Genomic DNA, 12,986 nt, shown 5'->3' on the forward strand with positions numbered 1-12,986 from the left:
TTATTATACGCTGACGACATCATCCTCTTAGACCAGACCTCGATTGGTCTGCAGAGGCAACTGAACAACTTGGCTTGCTATATATCTAAGAACAACCTTGAGATAAACAAAGAAAAAACTAAGATAATGATTCTAGAAAAACCATTAAAAAAACAAAGACACCCCACTGGAATCTCGACAACAACAAAATCGAAGTGGTGCGGGACTTCAAGTATTTGCGTGTAATGGTGAACAGCTCCAAATGCAAAGCAAAATAGCAGATTCATCTATGGGAGAAGACACGAAAACTGACCATGCAAGCTCCCGTAATGGACAGAAAATACATCCGCTTCTCCCTGATGCCAGTCTTAAAGTTTTACAAGGCAAAAGTTGTCCCATCTTTGGCATATGGAGGCGAAACTATGCCCACAATTCCCTCAGGCATATGGCAAAAATTAGAAGGCCACTTCTGGCGCAAGGTCCTGCAACTTCCGAACTCGACCTCTGTACCAGCTATCAGGAGAGAATTAGGTCTACTGTCCCTGAAAGCAATAATTGAAGCAAGTGACCCTTTTCAGGAAAGTGATAATCCCGGAATCATCACCTCTGTATAACATGATAAACAATGAAATGAAGAGTGGCGGTTGCAAGATGTTAACAGCATGGACAGGAAAGAAAAGATCTCCACTAGACCAAATTGCGTGCTCAGAAGAAAACCTGGTACAGAATGCAACAAAAATAAAGAGAAAAATGGATCAGGTGGACTGGATTGAAACACAAGAACTGGCTAGGAATAACAGGCTACTTGCCCATCTTCCTATGCAGATCAAAAAACTACACAAAACAGAGCAAATTGTCAAGAGGTTTCCAGGCAAATCGCTGAGGCACGTCTTCTTAAGGGCTCGTTTAAATCTACTTACCACCAACTAAATTTGCACCCTGAGGGGCTTATCACCAATCAGCTTGCAGTTAGAAACCAGTTGGCGTATTTATTGCAGTGGTATGTGCACAGTTAGAGATCAGTTGGCTTATTGTAACAGTAAGTAGTGTTACAGGTTAGTGAGGACAGTGTGTAGACCCTCATACTCAGTACTTTTTAAGTACTATGGGTGAAACAATATTAGTGTGTGTTTTACACAGTTGTTGTTTCTGTGTGTATAATCATTGGGTCTTAGGGGAAAAAACTGTACAGCAGCGCAACTGATGTACTCACAGGCCAGTTGGTATATGATAAGTTGTTACAGTTTCACAGGCTAGAAGGGTATTTTTCATTTGAAGTTACATACCTGTGATGGCTATTGGGCAGTAGGGTATGCTATTTTTATAGGTAAGTGAGTACATTTTGGTTTCAGGAATATTATGTAGGCATTTGCTAGATTTGCTGGTAATCTCTGCTTCAGAGTAATGGAAGTATCATTACATTCAAACCACCCACATTTCCTTTTAATGTATGCAGTATGTGGTAGATTATGCCTACATTGTGAAGGTTTTCTTGCCAAGTGATACTTGCCCATATGTGAAGCTAGTAAGCTTGCAGTTGTTTTTGGTACCGTCTGCGTTGTATCCTAAAATCATTTCTATGCGGTATTGGCTATATGAGTGTATGTGTAAGGTGGAATGGTTGTCTGAATTGCAAACAGTACATAATATGCAATGATTTGCATTTTGCAGCAGCTACTGAAATGCAATGGATTCACAATTGGGTATAGATACATACACAAAGCGCTCATTAGGGATTTCCTCCTGCGCCACATGGCTGCAGAGAGTGCATGTGTGTTTCCACATATATGAAATGTGGAAGATATAATTTATAGGTATGTTTTTACTTTCGAGCAGTAAGTACATTGGAAATTCTTGTGGTTCTTCTTGTGTGTTTGTGGTGAATCTCACCATTCCCACACAGTAGTCCAATTCCTGACTTATTCCTGAGATACTGTAAGTGTTGTCAGGATTGTTTGTTGCATTTCTATGAAGGAGTAGCATTTGCAACACATCTAGTCTGTGCCATTTAAGTACATTCTTTGAACAATTGAAGCAATTGGAACAGAATATTTATTTCTACATTTGCATAGCAATTTACACCAGTTCTGTTGGAAAATTTGAATGGACCTGACAGTTCCGCGTCTGAGTCATTTGATGAGCTCCACTTGTTTTTTTTTAAGACATACTTCTCTTTGTTTGTGCTGTTGGATGTGCATTTGTGTTTTCACAACATCGTTTTGTGGTTGTGCTATTTGATGGAGTAGCAGCTGTCTTCAGTTTCTTTAGTGGTACTGTTGGGAGATCTCTTAAAAGTTCTGTTTGCATTAATTTTCTTTGAACATGTTTACCTTTTTGAAGAACAGGGTACATATTGAGATGGGGTCTGTAGAGTGCACATAGTCTGTTGTACTCTACGATGCAAGGAATGTCAGCATTGACTTTGTTGGCATCAAAATTGACTAAAAATAGTCCTTCAAGTTTACTTAGCGGTGAAAGTGCCGTGTAACTGATACCTTCTTTGAAGACTGTGCTGCAAATGTCAATTAATGCCTAATTTAGGGTTAGTCCTTGTGATTTATGAATAGTCACTGCATATGCGAGAGACAGAGAAAACTGTTCTCTGCGTACCTACATGTCTTTGAAAAGAAGGAATTGGGCTGTTGAGAGTCCTATCCTTTTAACTTCTGAAAGTTTGTCAAAGTGGATGTTGACAAACTGAATGTTGTTGTCACGTGGATATGTCTGGAAGCCAACAACTGTACCAAGTGCTCATTAACTAAAGCTTGCTCCAAGTCAAGGTTACGTTTTAGCATTACTCTACAGTTTGAACATAATGTTAACATTTTCTCCAAACCAGCTTTGTTGGAGATAGAGTTTCTGAGCTATCGTGTTGTGGCTTGTTGACACATAGGCAGTATCATCCCGTGCAAGTCCAGTTTGTCTGTGGAGTTAATTTGTACTATTGGTTGCATGTCTTTTTTTAACATTTTTTCTTTGAATTGTGCACAGCTTGCTAAGGTTGGCATTAAGGACATACATTTCACATTTCTGTGTGTTAATTGTTCCATGATATCAGTAGCAGATGTGTTAGGCCCGTATAGCTCATGGATGAGTCTACTTTTTAAGATAGACTGTGCATCCTTAGAAAGGACATCAATCCGAATGCTTTGCAAAATGTTTGCATAGGTGAGGTCTGTAGACTGACGCATGTTTTAGTTAGTTCTCTGTATTGGAAATGTTGCCAGAGATTTACATTTCCTATGCTGCAAAGTGTGTTACGGCACAGTTTGTGTCCTAAGGTTTTAAAAATAGGTTAACTTTTCACTGGTGTTAATTGAAGAAGATTTCCGGAAACAATAACATGTTTTCCTCCAAAGAGTGCTTCATAGTTCGTTTTAAGGACCTCTTGCAATCTGAGGTGAATCAAAGCCAACATTAGGTTGGAGACCATGCTCACCTCATCTATTAGGAGCATTTTCCTTTGTTTCAGAATTCTGCGTAGCTCCATAGCAGCTTCTGCTGAAAGTGTGTAGTATTCTAATTTGTTTTCGTGTTCTACTGGAAGGAGTAGCAATCGGTGTAAAGTAACACCACCTATGTTGTAGGCATCTAGACCTATGGGGGCTGTTACAACAGCTGAAAGCTTGTTGTTTGTTAATTTTTGGAGGAACTTGCTGGTGATTTTTATTAAGAATGTTTTGCCAGCTTTGCCACTTACATACAGGAGTGCAGGTAGGTTTATAATTTTCACAGCTACACGTTTTATTTTCGTGCTGTATACCATGTTCAATTTCTTTAGTTACTTCAAGGAAAATGCTACGTTGTTCATCATTGAGTTGTGAATTCAGTAGAACAAAGTTTTATTCAGATTCCTCATGCTGACACATGGTGTTTTCTACTTCAGTCATAGCTAATTCTGCTTCATTTACTATAAGTGGCTCTCCAAGGAGTTCTGGGATTCCTGTAAGAGAAGGTTGACTGCCCTCAGGTGTGTCTTCATTTAGTTGTGCTTGGACTTCATATCTGTTATACTGCTTTCACTTGCATTGAAAGCATCTTCATAGGAGTCATGGGTGTCCAATAAATCTTCTTCTTTTCTCCATGGTTTAAAACGTTGGAGTAGGGACATGTATTACAGTTCTCTATGTTGAGGAGTTTTGAATGATAGCTTCATATGATTAATTGGGCTGCCTCCACAACTTTTGACTATGTATTTACCTTTTTTCATCTGGTTTAATATTATTGTTGTACGAGAAATTCTGGGCTATATGGTACAGACACATGTTTTCCAAAGCAGTACTCCTGTTTGGGTACTATGTGTCCAATACATTGTTTTTCAAAATGTCCTGGCTGTTAGGATTGTTTTTGGCTATTTATGTCTTGGTATGATTTGAGCACTGTTTTTCGGGATGTAGCATGACCAAGGCTTAGCCAGACTATGTTTTCTGATTTGCCATATAAGGCTGTGCCTGTTAAACGGTCTGCAGCTTCGTAGCAACCACATTCTCTGTGGGAGAGCATTTTTATGCCAAAGATGTACAACTTATGTGACAGTGTTTTGTCAGATGATATGTCATCCCAGAGGTCTTTCAGCTCTGTTTTCTCAGATTTGGTTAAGTAGGCTGTCATATCATGCAATAGCAGTGGAATCGTCTGCAATGTACTGCACATCTATGCTTGTATTCCACATGATTGCATTGTAATCATTGATGTACTTTGATGCTTCGCTTCTTTTAATGTAGTATGTGTTCTTAGGTGATTTGCCTTTCACACTGTGTCCAACAGAAGATATGAAGCTGTTTACTTGTCCTTTTGCTGAAACTGGTCTAGGCAAACCAAAGCGTCATTTGATGTAGTATTTGCCTTTGTTTTTATATCTGTGTCGACTATACTTGCCACATGTATGTCTTTGAAACCGCAAAATGTGTGCATGTCGCTCACTATGTTCGCTTTCAGAAGGGATTTCGCAAGTGACATATTTGTAAATGGACTGCAAATCACTGTCCTGACCAAGTTTAGGAGCATCTTTTATCCACAAAAGCATGTGGCTGTGTGGTGCTCCTATGGATTTATATTCTTTTCTCCAAAAGAAGTGTTGCACTTCTCCGAGGGGAGGAATTGTTTTATTACAGATGAAGTACAGCATGGTAATAAGGCAGTGATGGAAGTACCTTGACATATTTACAGGGTCAAGAGAGCAGAGTTCTCCTGGTGTTTTCATGCCTATCCCTGCTTTGTTTTTATTTGCTATGCGCAGGATGTCGTGCAAGTCTTCCCATGCATACTTTGCACAACTTAAAGTGACAAGCCATGTGGGTGAGCCAAGGTTGCATAGCATACACCGTACATCTGCATGCCGTCCGAACTAGTATTCTGCCACGCATGTTTTCCAAGCAATTTGTGATACTTGACACCAAAACTTCATCTTTGTCCTGCACCTTTTGAACGTGTTGCGTAGGAGACATGTTTAAAAAATTGGAACCTGTTTTCAATGTGTGTGCAACTCTGTGACATAGAGTTTCTAGTTCACTTTCAAACAGTAGTGGAATATCTATTCAATGTTTTGTCTGAATCTGGGGTCTTCAGAATACATTCATAAGGAGCGGTATTCTGATGCTTTTATTTGTGTGCATCTTTCATCATACCTTCCCCCTTTTCCGGTAGGGAAGAGGAGAGGAACGGCTTGTGCTTCTACACTTTTTTCCCAGATGCTGATTGGAGATCCTTTGGCTTGCCACATTTGATATGTTTCTAGTGAATCGTCAATGCTGTCTTTGGAGTGCAGTGGGTGAATTGTATACTGGTCTAAAATATTAAATACTGTAATAGGATATACAAGTTCACATTGCCCAGTTGATGAGGAATCCAGAATTATTTCAGTGGTTTTGCTCAGGTTTCTTTCATGTTTATTTCTTTGTAGTATTCATTGTTCTGTTTAGGATATTGTAGGGCTTCTCTAACTTTGTTTAAGTCTACTAGTTGTTCTCAATTTCTTTTGTCTTTTGTAGGTACACCATTCACTAGGATAATCGAAGATTGATCTATTGGCCGTTGCACTCCCAGAGTGTCCACATTTTCTTTAAGATCCAATGGCAAATAAAATTCTTTGCCACAGATGCCTTTTAGTAATTCAGAAGGAGGTAACTTTTAAGTTGAAGGCATATTATCGCTTGAAATGGGTGTACTGTTTGGATTATAATACTTTCATACAAATTTAGCTGTTGGAGTGGTTTTGTAAGTGGGAATATTTCCAAGTTATTAGTGATAGCCCGGGAAGGCATTTGGTTATTATCAAGCTTTGCAGTATGTACAAAGTATTGAGAAGTTAGTGATTTCATATTTGTTTTCTGCTATAAGGTAGAGAGCTAATTGGAACCATTGGGATTCCTCATTGTCTTCTATTTTGTACCCTATATCTAAAGTTTTAGTGCTTTGTATAAACAATTCTGCAACAACACACACATACCTGGCTTGGTACTTCAGCAGACGTGCTTTTAAACTTTGCTATTTATTTTTTGTACGTGTGTTGCCATATGTGAGGTTGTTGCTACTTTTTCTAAAGTAACTGGATTTTGTAAGTGCTCATCACTTCCAAAATATTGGTTTTGGATGTGGTCTATTTCTTCCAGGAGTTCTTTGGCTGTTCCATGTAGGAGAATGGGATTTAAATGCTGAAGCAGGACTTTTTGCACAATACAGTCTCTGGATGAGATTTCGTACAGTGGAATGGTGTGTTGCTAACGTTTTTAAGTGGTGGAAGGAGCTTTTGCAAGCAGGCCCGGAAACGCAGGCTAATGAATGTCCTCGCAGTCCTGTGTATTTGCGCACGGGACAGGAGTCCATGGTTTGCAACATTTTCATTCTCATTTTCTCTTTTGCTTTCACATAGTGATTGAGGAATTGCTGTAAAGATTTGAAGGATTGTTTTCGTACTTTACAGATTGAGGTGCACGGCCATTTGTAGAGGGGACGGATCGGTTCGGTGCAATGGAGAGTTAATTGTAAGTTGGTTGGGGATATTCTTTTAATGAGCGTTTCTTCTGCCATAATGTTGTCTACCACTTCATACCCTCGGCCACTGCTATGTATGGCAATTGGGTTTCTTTGTTAATGTTTGAATGCCTCTTTATTGAAATATGGCTCTGTGCTGGTTGTGTGAATCCACTCACCTGCACAGAAGTTTGTGCAAAGGTATCTATGTTGATATTGCGTATGTTGCGAAGTACTTTTTGTAGTTTACTAATTCATTTTGTTAGTGGTTTCATTCGGTTTAAAATTAATATAAACTATTTCCTTTTGAGGAGCATTGCACTGTCTACGAGAGCTTCCAGGATCAGTTTTCTGCAGTAGGTTTTAAGGGTTGAGCGTGATTTCTACCCTGTTTTTTTATAAGGGTCTGAAGGACTATGTGGTGGAACATTTTTTGTAAAATCTATTTTTTGGAATGCTTACCTGTTGCTGCATTAGCATTGGCAGATGCAGTGTAAGCACTAGTGGTAGTTGTAATCTTCTTAATACATTTCTTTTTAGTTTTACATTTTGAAAGAAAGGAGGAGTCACACTTTCTTTCCTGCTAGCTGCTTCAGTTTTTCTCAGTGACTGTATTAGCTGTTTTGTATGAACTTGTTCTACAAACTCTGCTAGAGGCGGATGGCTATTTTGTAGGCTTTTAATTTTAGCTGCTCTATTTCTGCATTGTTTTCTACGGAGTTGCTTTTTGGTAGGCATTCTTTTGTGTCTGTTGGAGAAAAAAAGAAAGTGTGGGTTTGGAGTTGTGCAATGTATTTGTGTGCACTGTGCATGAGTGTCTGAATATGAGGGTAGGCATACATAGAGGGGTGTGTGATTATAGAATGGGCTGTTACTTCAGGTTTGGAAGGCGGCTGTACTGGTATCTGTATGTGTTGATGTGGGAAGGGTTTGCTTCAGTGTGTATGACAGTGCACTGTGCATGAATAAGTAAGGAAATTACGATGTTTTCACAAATCTAGTGGGTGTTACCATAGTGGTGTTCAGATGGCAATACAAATTGTGCACCTGTTCAGGTGCAATGAGTAATGAGCAATGAATAAGAGTGAAGCAAATGATGTTGGGTTGGATAGAATTTTGGGGCTACAATACAACACTGCACTGTCTAAGTAACAGGCAGAACACTACTACAGTACTGCACTTACTTTGTTGAATGTGAAGAGTAGGTTTCTTCTGGGTTTTATCTTCCACTGGCTTTTAGGAGGTTGTTCTTCACTGCAATTGCAAAAGAAGGAAGTTAGTGGGTATGTATGTTAGTGGAACAGTAATTGCACTAGGAGAACACATTATTTAAATTGTAGGAGGATTTGTTGGCAGAAAGATGTGTATCCAATTGTACAACACTGCATACGAATGGGGACTTGGGAGCATCAGCATCATTGCTATGGGGGTCAGTGGTGTAGTGATAAGTGTGCCCTATGGGGTGCACTTTTGCAAGTGTGTGAGTTGCTGTTGCACTACATGCTCTGGAAATAGATTAGTGCAAGTCCTAGTAAGGTGAGAAAAAGGCTCAGAAAGATGTACAGATTAGAAAGAAGAATGTTATTGTGTGTGGAATTTCATTAAAATTCCCACACATAGATGCTTGCTACATGAGTGCAGAAATCCTTTCTTTTGTTTCATTTATTTATCCAAATTTACAGATAGCACTGTCCTCAATGTAAATATGCATTTCTTTGCTTTCCAACCAATGGTGTATGTTGTCATTTGTGCAAAGTATGCACTTGCCATGGTATAAAAGAAGAACCTAGGGGTCGTCAGGAGACAGTGAGCTTGTTAATGCTGTCAGTAACAATAGTGAAGGCAATATTCAATGAGTATATGGAACTGCTGTGTCCGTGCTCTTCAAATGGTGCCCCCTAGTAGGCACCAGAATACATGTAATACAGTTTACAAACATGAAGGTAACTCCAACGCGCAAGTCCCGGGTAATGTAAATCACAAAAGTCCAATTCTGCTATGAAAAAATCATTGTCTTGGACATCAACTCTTGTTGTGCATAAATACAGTCTTTATAGTATTATATGTACTTTCCATGCTTTGCTAACATATATGCAGTTTTTCCCTTTTCTGTGTGCATTCTGGGCATTTCACATAGGATCTGGCACTTGAATTTTCCGTGCAAATGTTCCCAATGTGGTTTTCTATTTTCGATTTACAAAAACATAACGGAGTGCTGATAAAATTGAAATATGTGGTTTGCAACTGTTATGAAAGTAGGCAATAAAAGAAAACTTTGAAAGCACACAGCATTGTAAGTAAGTGCCACTTGATTTCAGGAGATGGGACAAATGAGAGTATGATTATTGAGTAGGTTATTCAAGGTAAGTGGCAGGCACCCTGTTCACATGCATGCGATCTATGTACTTGCTATCCTTTGGTAATATACATGCAGTTTTCGTTTTTTGTGTGGATTCTGGCCATTTTATAGCAGGTGTGTTATTGGGGGAAGTGATTGTAAAAGTGACAGAAGGAAAGAAGAGAATAACAGTTTGCACATTACAATGGGTGATATGGTTAAGCATGCATGTCATGGAAATATATTGAAGTTTCACATAGGATCTGGCACTTGAACTTGCTGTGCAAATGTTCCCAATGTGTTGTTTTATTTACAAAATCACTGAGAGTGCTGCTAAAATAGAAATATGTGGTTGCAACTGTTATGCAAATGGGTATTAAAAGAAAACTTTGAAAGCACACAACATTGTAAGTAATTGCCACTTGATGTCGGGAGATGGGACAAATGAGGGTATGATTATTGAGTAGGTTATGCAGGGTAAGAGGCAGGCACCGTGTTCATGTGCATGCCATCTATGTACTTGTTATGCTTTGGTAACATACATGCAGTTTTCGTTTTCTGTGTGCATTACAAAATATATGCATACCTGTAGTTTGTGTTGATGGATGTAGATGTGAATGAATCTATAAGTAGAAATCTTGGAGAGTGTTACAGTACCTTTGGATGCAGGTGCTTGGGAATCACAGGATACCTGTACTCTGAGTGTTGAACAGTACATCTGCAGTGTTGAACTGAGATGTTAGAGTTAGATGTAGAGATCCTGGATGTGATTGGTGGATGGGTGTGTGACTGCTTAACAGTGAGTGGTACAAAGAGTTAAGTGGAAAGGGAAGAAGGGCTGCCCCTGTGTTATGGGGTCCGCGGACAAAACAGTAGTTCATCGATCGCACGTGCCACATCCAGGGCTTCTCAGCATGCCTGGCATGGAAATGCGACTGTGGGGATTAGCCAATCAGGTGTTCAGGTTGTGATTTACAAGAAGTCAGGGTAATTCTTTTTTTCATTGCTGTGCTGGTGGTGTAGTGAAGATGGCTGGTTTTGGAGGGAGGCAGAGACTTAGTTTATGGATAGTGGGAGATTCTGTTGTATATGATCTGGAGAGGTATGCAGAGGCAAGAGGTGTTTCTGGTGATCTTGGATTTCCAGGCCTGTAGGCTTTTTGGTAGAGTGTGCCTGGCTGAAATTTGCAGGCACTGCTTGCTGTGTGCAGAGACATGGGTAATTTTGGAAGTCATGATGTTTTGGTGGTATACTGTGGAGGAGAGCATTTGGGCTACATCAGTGCTCCAAGTTTGGTTCCTGTACTGAAGTTGTTGGTGGAAGAACTGATGCTGCTATTCCCTACTGCAAATGTGTTTTTTTCCAAAATACCACTTAGAGCACAATGGAACAACCCCAATATCCTTAATCCCCAGCAAAAGGCTGGAAGGTGCCTCGTTAATAGAGACATGGGTGTAGTTTTGTGACGTGCTGAGATGTCTGTTTTTTCAAATGACAACATTGACTCCCTTAGTGTACAATATTTTACCACAGACGGCATTTCGTTGTCCATTCTTGTAAAATCTTGGTTATTTTGCAATCTGAGGGATGCTTTGCAGAGGTTGATGTAAGGCCGTAAAGAGGAAAAGAAGAGAAAAAACTCCCCAAAAAATAGAAAACAAATGGTGTTTGTTTACTAGCACCTAAAAAAATACATTTAAAAAAGGCTCTTTTCAGAGCCACCACAAGAGAGGAAATCACCTACCCTGGGTTAAATTTCTCTCCCCACCCCCTTGATTTGGCCAATTTATCTGCGAACGCCACGGTAGTTTGCGGATTGCACATGCCACATCCAGGATGTTTAAGGATGGCAGGCATGGAAATGGGACTGTGAAGGCCAGGGGATTGGCCAATAAGGATCCCTGGGTGTGGTGTGCAAGGAGAGAGTCTGGCAGAGGCTCTGTTTGCTGAGAGGAGTGCAGATGGCTATGTCTATGGCTGTGTGTTTTAGGAGGCAGAGTGTCTGGATTTTGGGGGACTCCTGGATACATTGGTTGCAGGTGTATGCAGAGCACATTGGAGTGGCTGCACATCTTCGATTCCCTCATGTGTATGTGCACTGGTATGGAGTGTGTGACATGAAGTGGCTGGATTTGATTGCCCTTTGTGCCAGTTTGGTGCTACAGCATCATTCCAGCCATTATTATTGTTCATTGTGGAGGGAACATTTTACTGGAATCTCTCTGCAGTTTGCAATGAAGGAGGTACTTGGGAAAGTCATGGACATGTTTCCAAACTCCCGAGTAATTTTTTCATGCATTGCCTAGAGACAGATGTGGCTGTGCTCTTCCTCATTTGGCCCGCAAATGGAGAAAGCCAGGCGCAATGTCAACAAGGCTGTTTGCGCATTTTTGTGAGATGTTTGCATGTCATCCTTCCGCAATGAAAACCTTACATTTCGTAGCACAACATTTTCCGCAGAGATGACATCCATCTTACTGATGCTGGCAATCACCTTTTTTTGCAAAATATCCAAAATGCTTTGCAGCCGTTTTTACAAGTGTAGCAAGCATTTGTGCAGTAGTTGTTGGCCACTTCAAACCTTCCAAAAACAAAACAACAAAACCAAAAAGGTTATTTTCAGAGCCACCACTTTCCCCTAGAAAATAATGCAATGGTTTTTATGCTGCCACCACCCGCATGTTATGAAAGTCCGCAGACCACCTGCGCTGTCCGTGGACTTCGCGGACTGAGCAGGGGCCTGCACCATTTCTTTGATACTTCTATTTTTAAACTGTTAAAGGTGGCTCTGAAAAGAGCCCTATTTATTTGTGTGTTTTGTTGTTTTATATAAGTTTTTTTTTTTAACATGACACACAAGGAAGGGAAGGGAGGGTAGGTAAGGGGCACCAACCACAGGGACGAAGGGGTACGTGGAGAGAGGAAGATGTTGAGTGGGCCTCATCGAGGTAGGGGGCACTTCCTTCGTGCTGCCGAACCGTAGCCTCGAAAGCACTCCGGAATTGCTCACCCCTGAGGAGTACCGCGTCAAGTACATACACAATACAGTGACCTTTGAAAGGTAATGGTCTACTGCAGTGCATATGGCTGCATGGCTGGGTCAGTGATCTGCTGCCCCACAGGAGTGTCCCTTGTGGTGACAGGAGCAGATGCCGAGGATGCTGCAGAGGAAATCAACCTACTACTCTGTTCGAAGGGGACGACCCTCCGAACTGCTGCCTTGTGGTTCGACCTCAGGTGTCGCCACATGGTGGTGGTGCTGTAGCTGTATAGGCCAGGTTAGCCGTGACTGAGTACCATGTGGCACTCTTTGCAGCAAACCTTGGCCGCACAAGCCTTGGATACCCCCCAACGATGGAAAAGAGCCTCCACACCCAAGACTCATGTTGGCAGCTGGTAGTAGGGACTTCCACTACCTCCTCCTCTCTTCTTGTTCCCCCTTTACATCACCATGCCTGTGCCCTTCCCCAGCCGCTCCAGAAGATGGTGGTGGTGGTGGGGGTGATGATGATGAGGAGGCAGCAGAAGCAACAGTGGATGCCATTCTTCAGCAAATTAGAGTGCAGCAACCCAGGAAACAGCAAGCAGCAGCAATCTGGCTCAGTGCTCTGTCCTGGGTAACCAAAAACAGAATGAGGAGTAGCATTGGGGTGCTGGGGAGCGCTACACGAACAGTAGCACGTTCTGCAAACACTTC

The 12,986-nt window shown here is 41.0% G+C and overlaps 1 protein-coding gene across 6 annotated transcripts in view; it reads right to left on the reverse strand.

Moving 5' to 3' along the window:
* The window catches only part of RHBDL1 (rhomboid like 1), a 1,038,041-nt gene that overhangs the window by 882,249 nt on the left and 142,806 nt on the right, over positions 1-12,986 (reverse strand). For 2 of the 6 annotated variants that reach the window (XM_069646124.1, XM_069646123.1), the window contains exon 3: positions 8,136-8,205. The exons of the other annotated variants lie outside the window; for them this stretch is intronic. In XM_069646124.1, the coding sequence (XP_069502225.1) occupies positions 8,136-8,205 (70 nt within the window). The remainder of the gene's footprint in view (positions 1-8,135; positions 8,206-12,986) is intronic. 6 annotated transcript variants of the gene reach the window in all.

Source organism: Ambystoma mexicanum, chromosome 2p (genome assembly GCF_040938575.1).
Source record: "Ambystoma mexicanum isolate Mex_15411 chromosome 2p, UKY_AmexF1_1, whole genome shotgun sequence".
NCBI lineage: Eukaryota > Metazoa > Chordata > Amphibia > Caudata > Ambystomatidae > Ambystoma > Ambystoma mexicanum.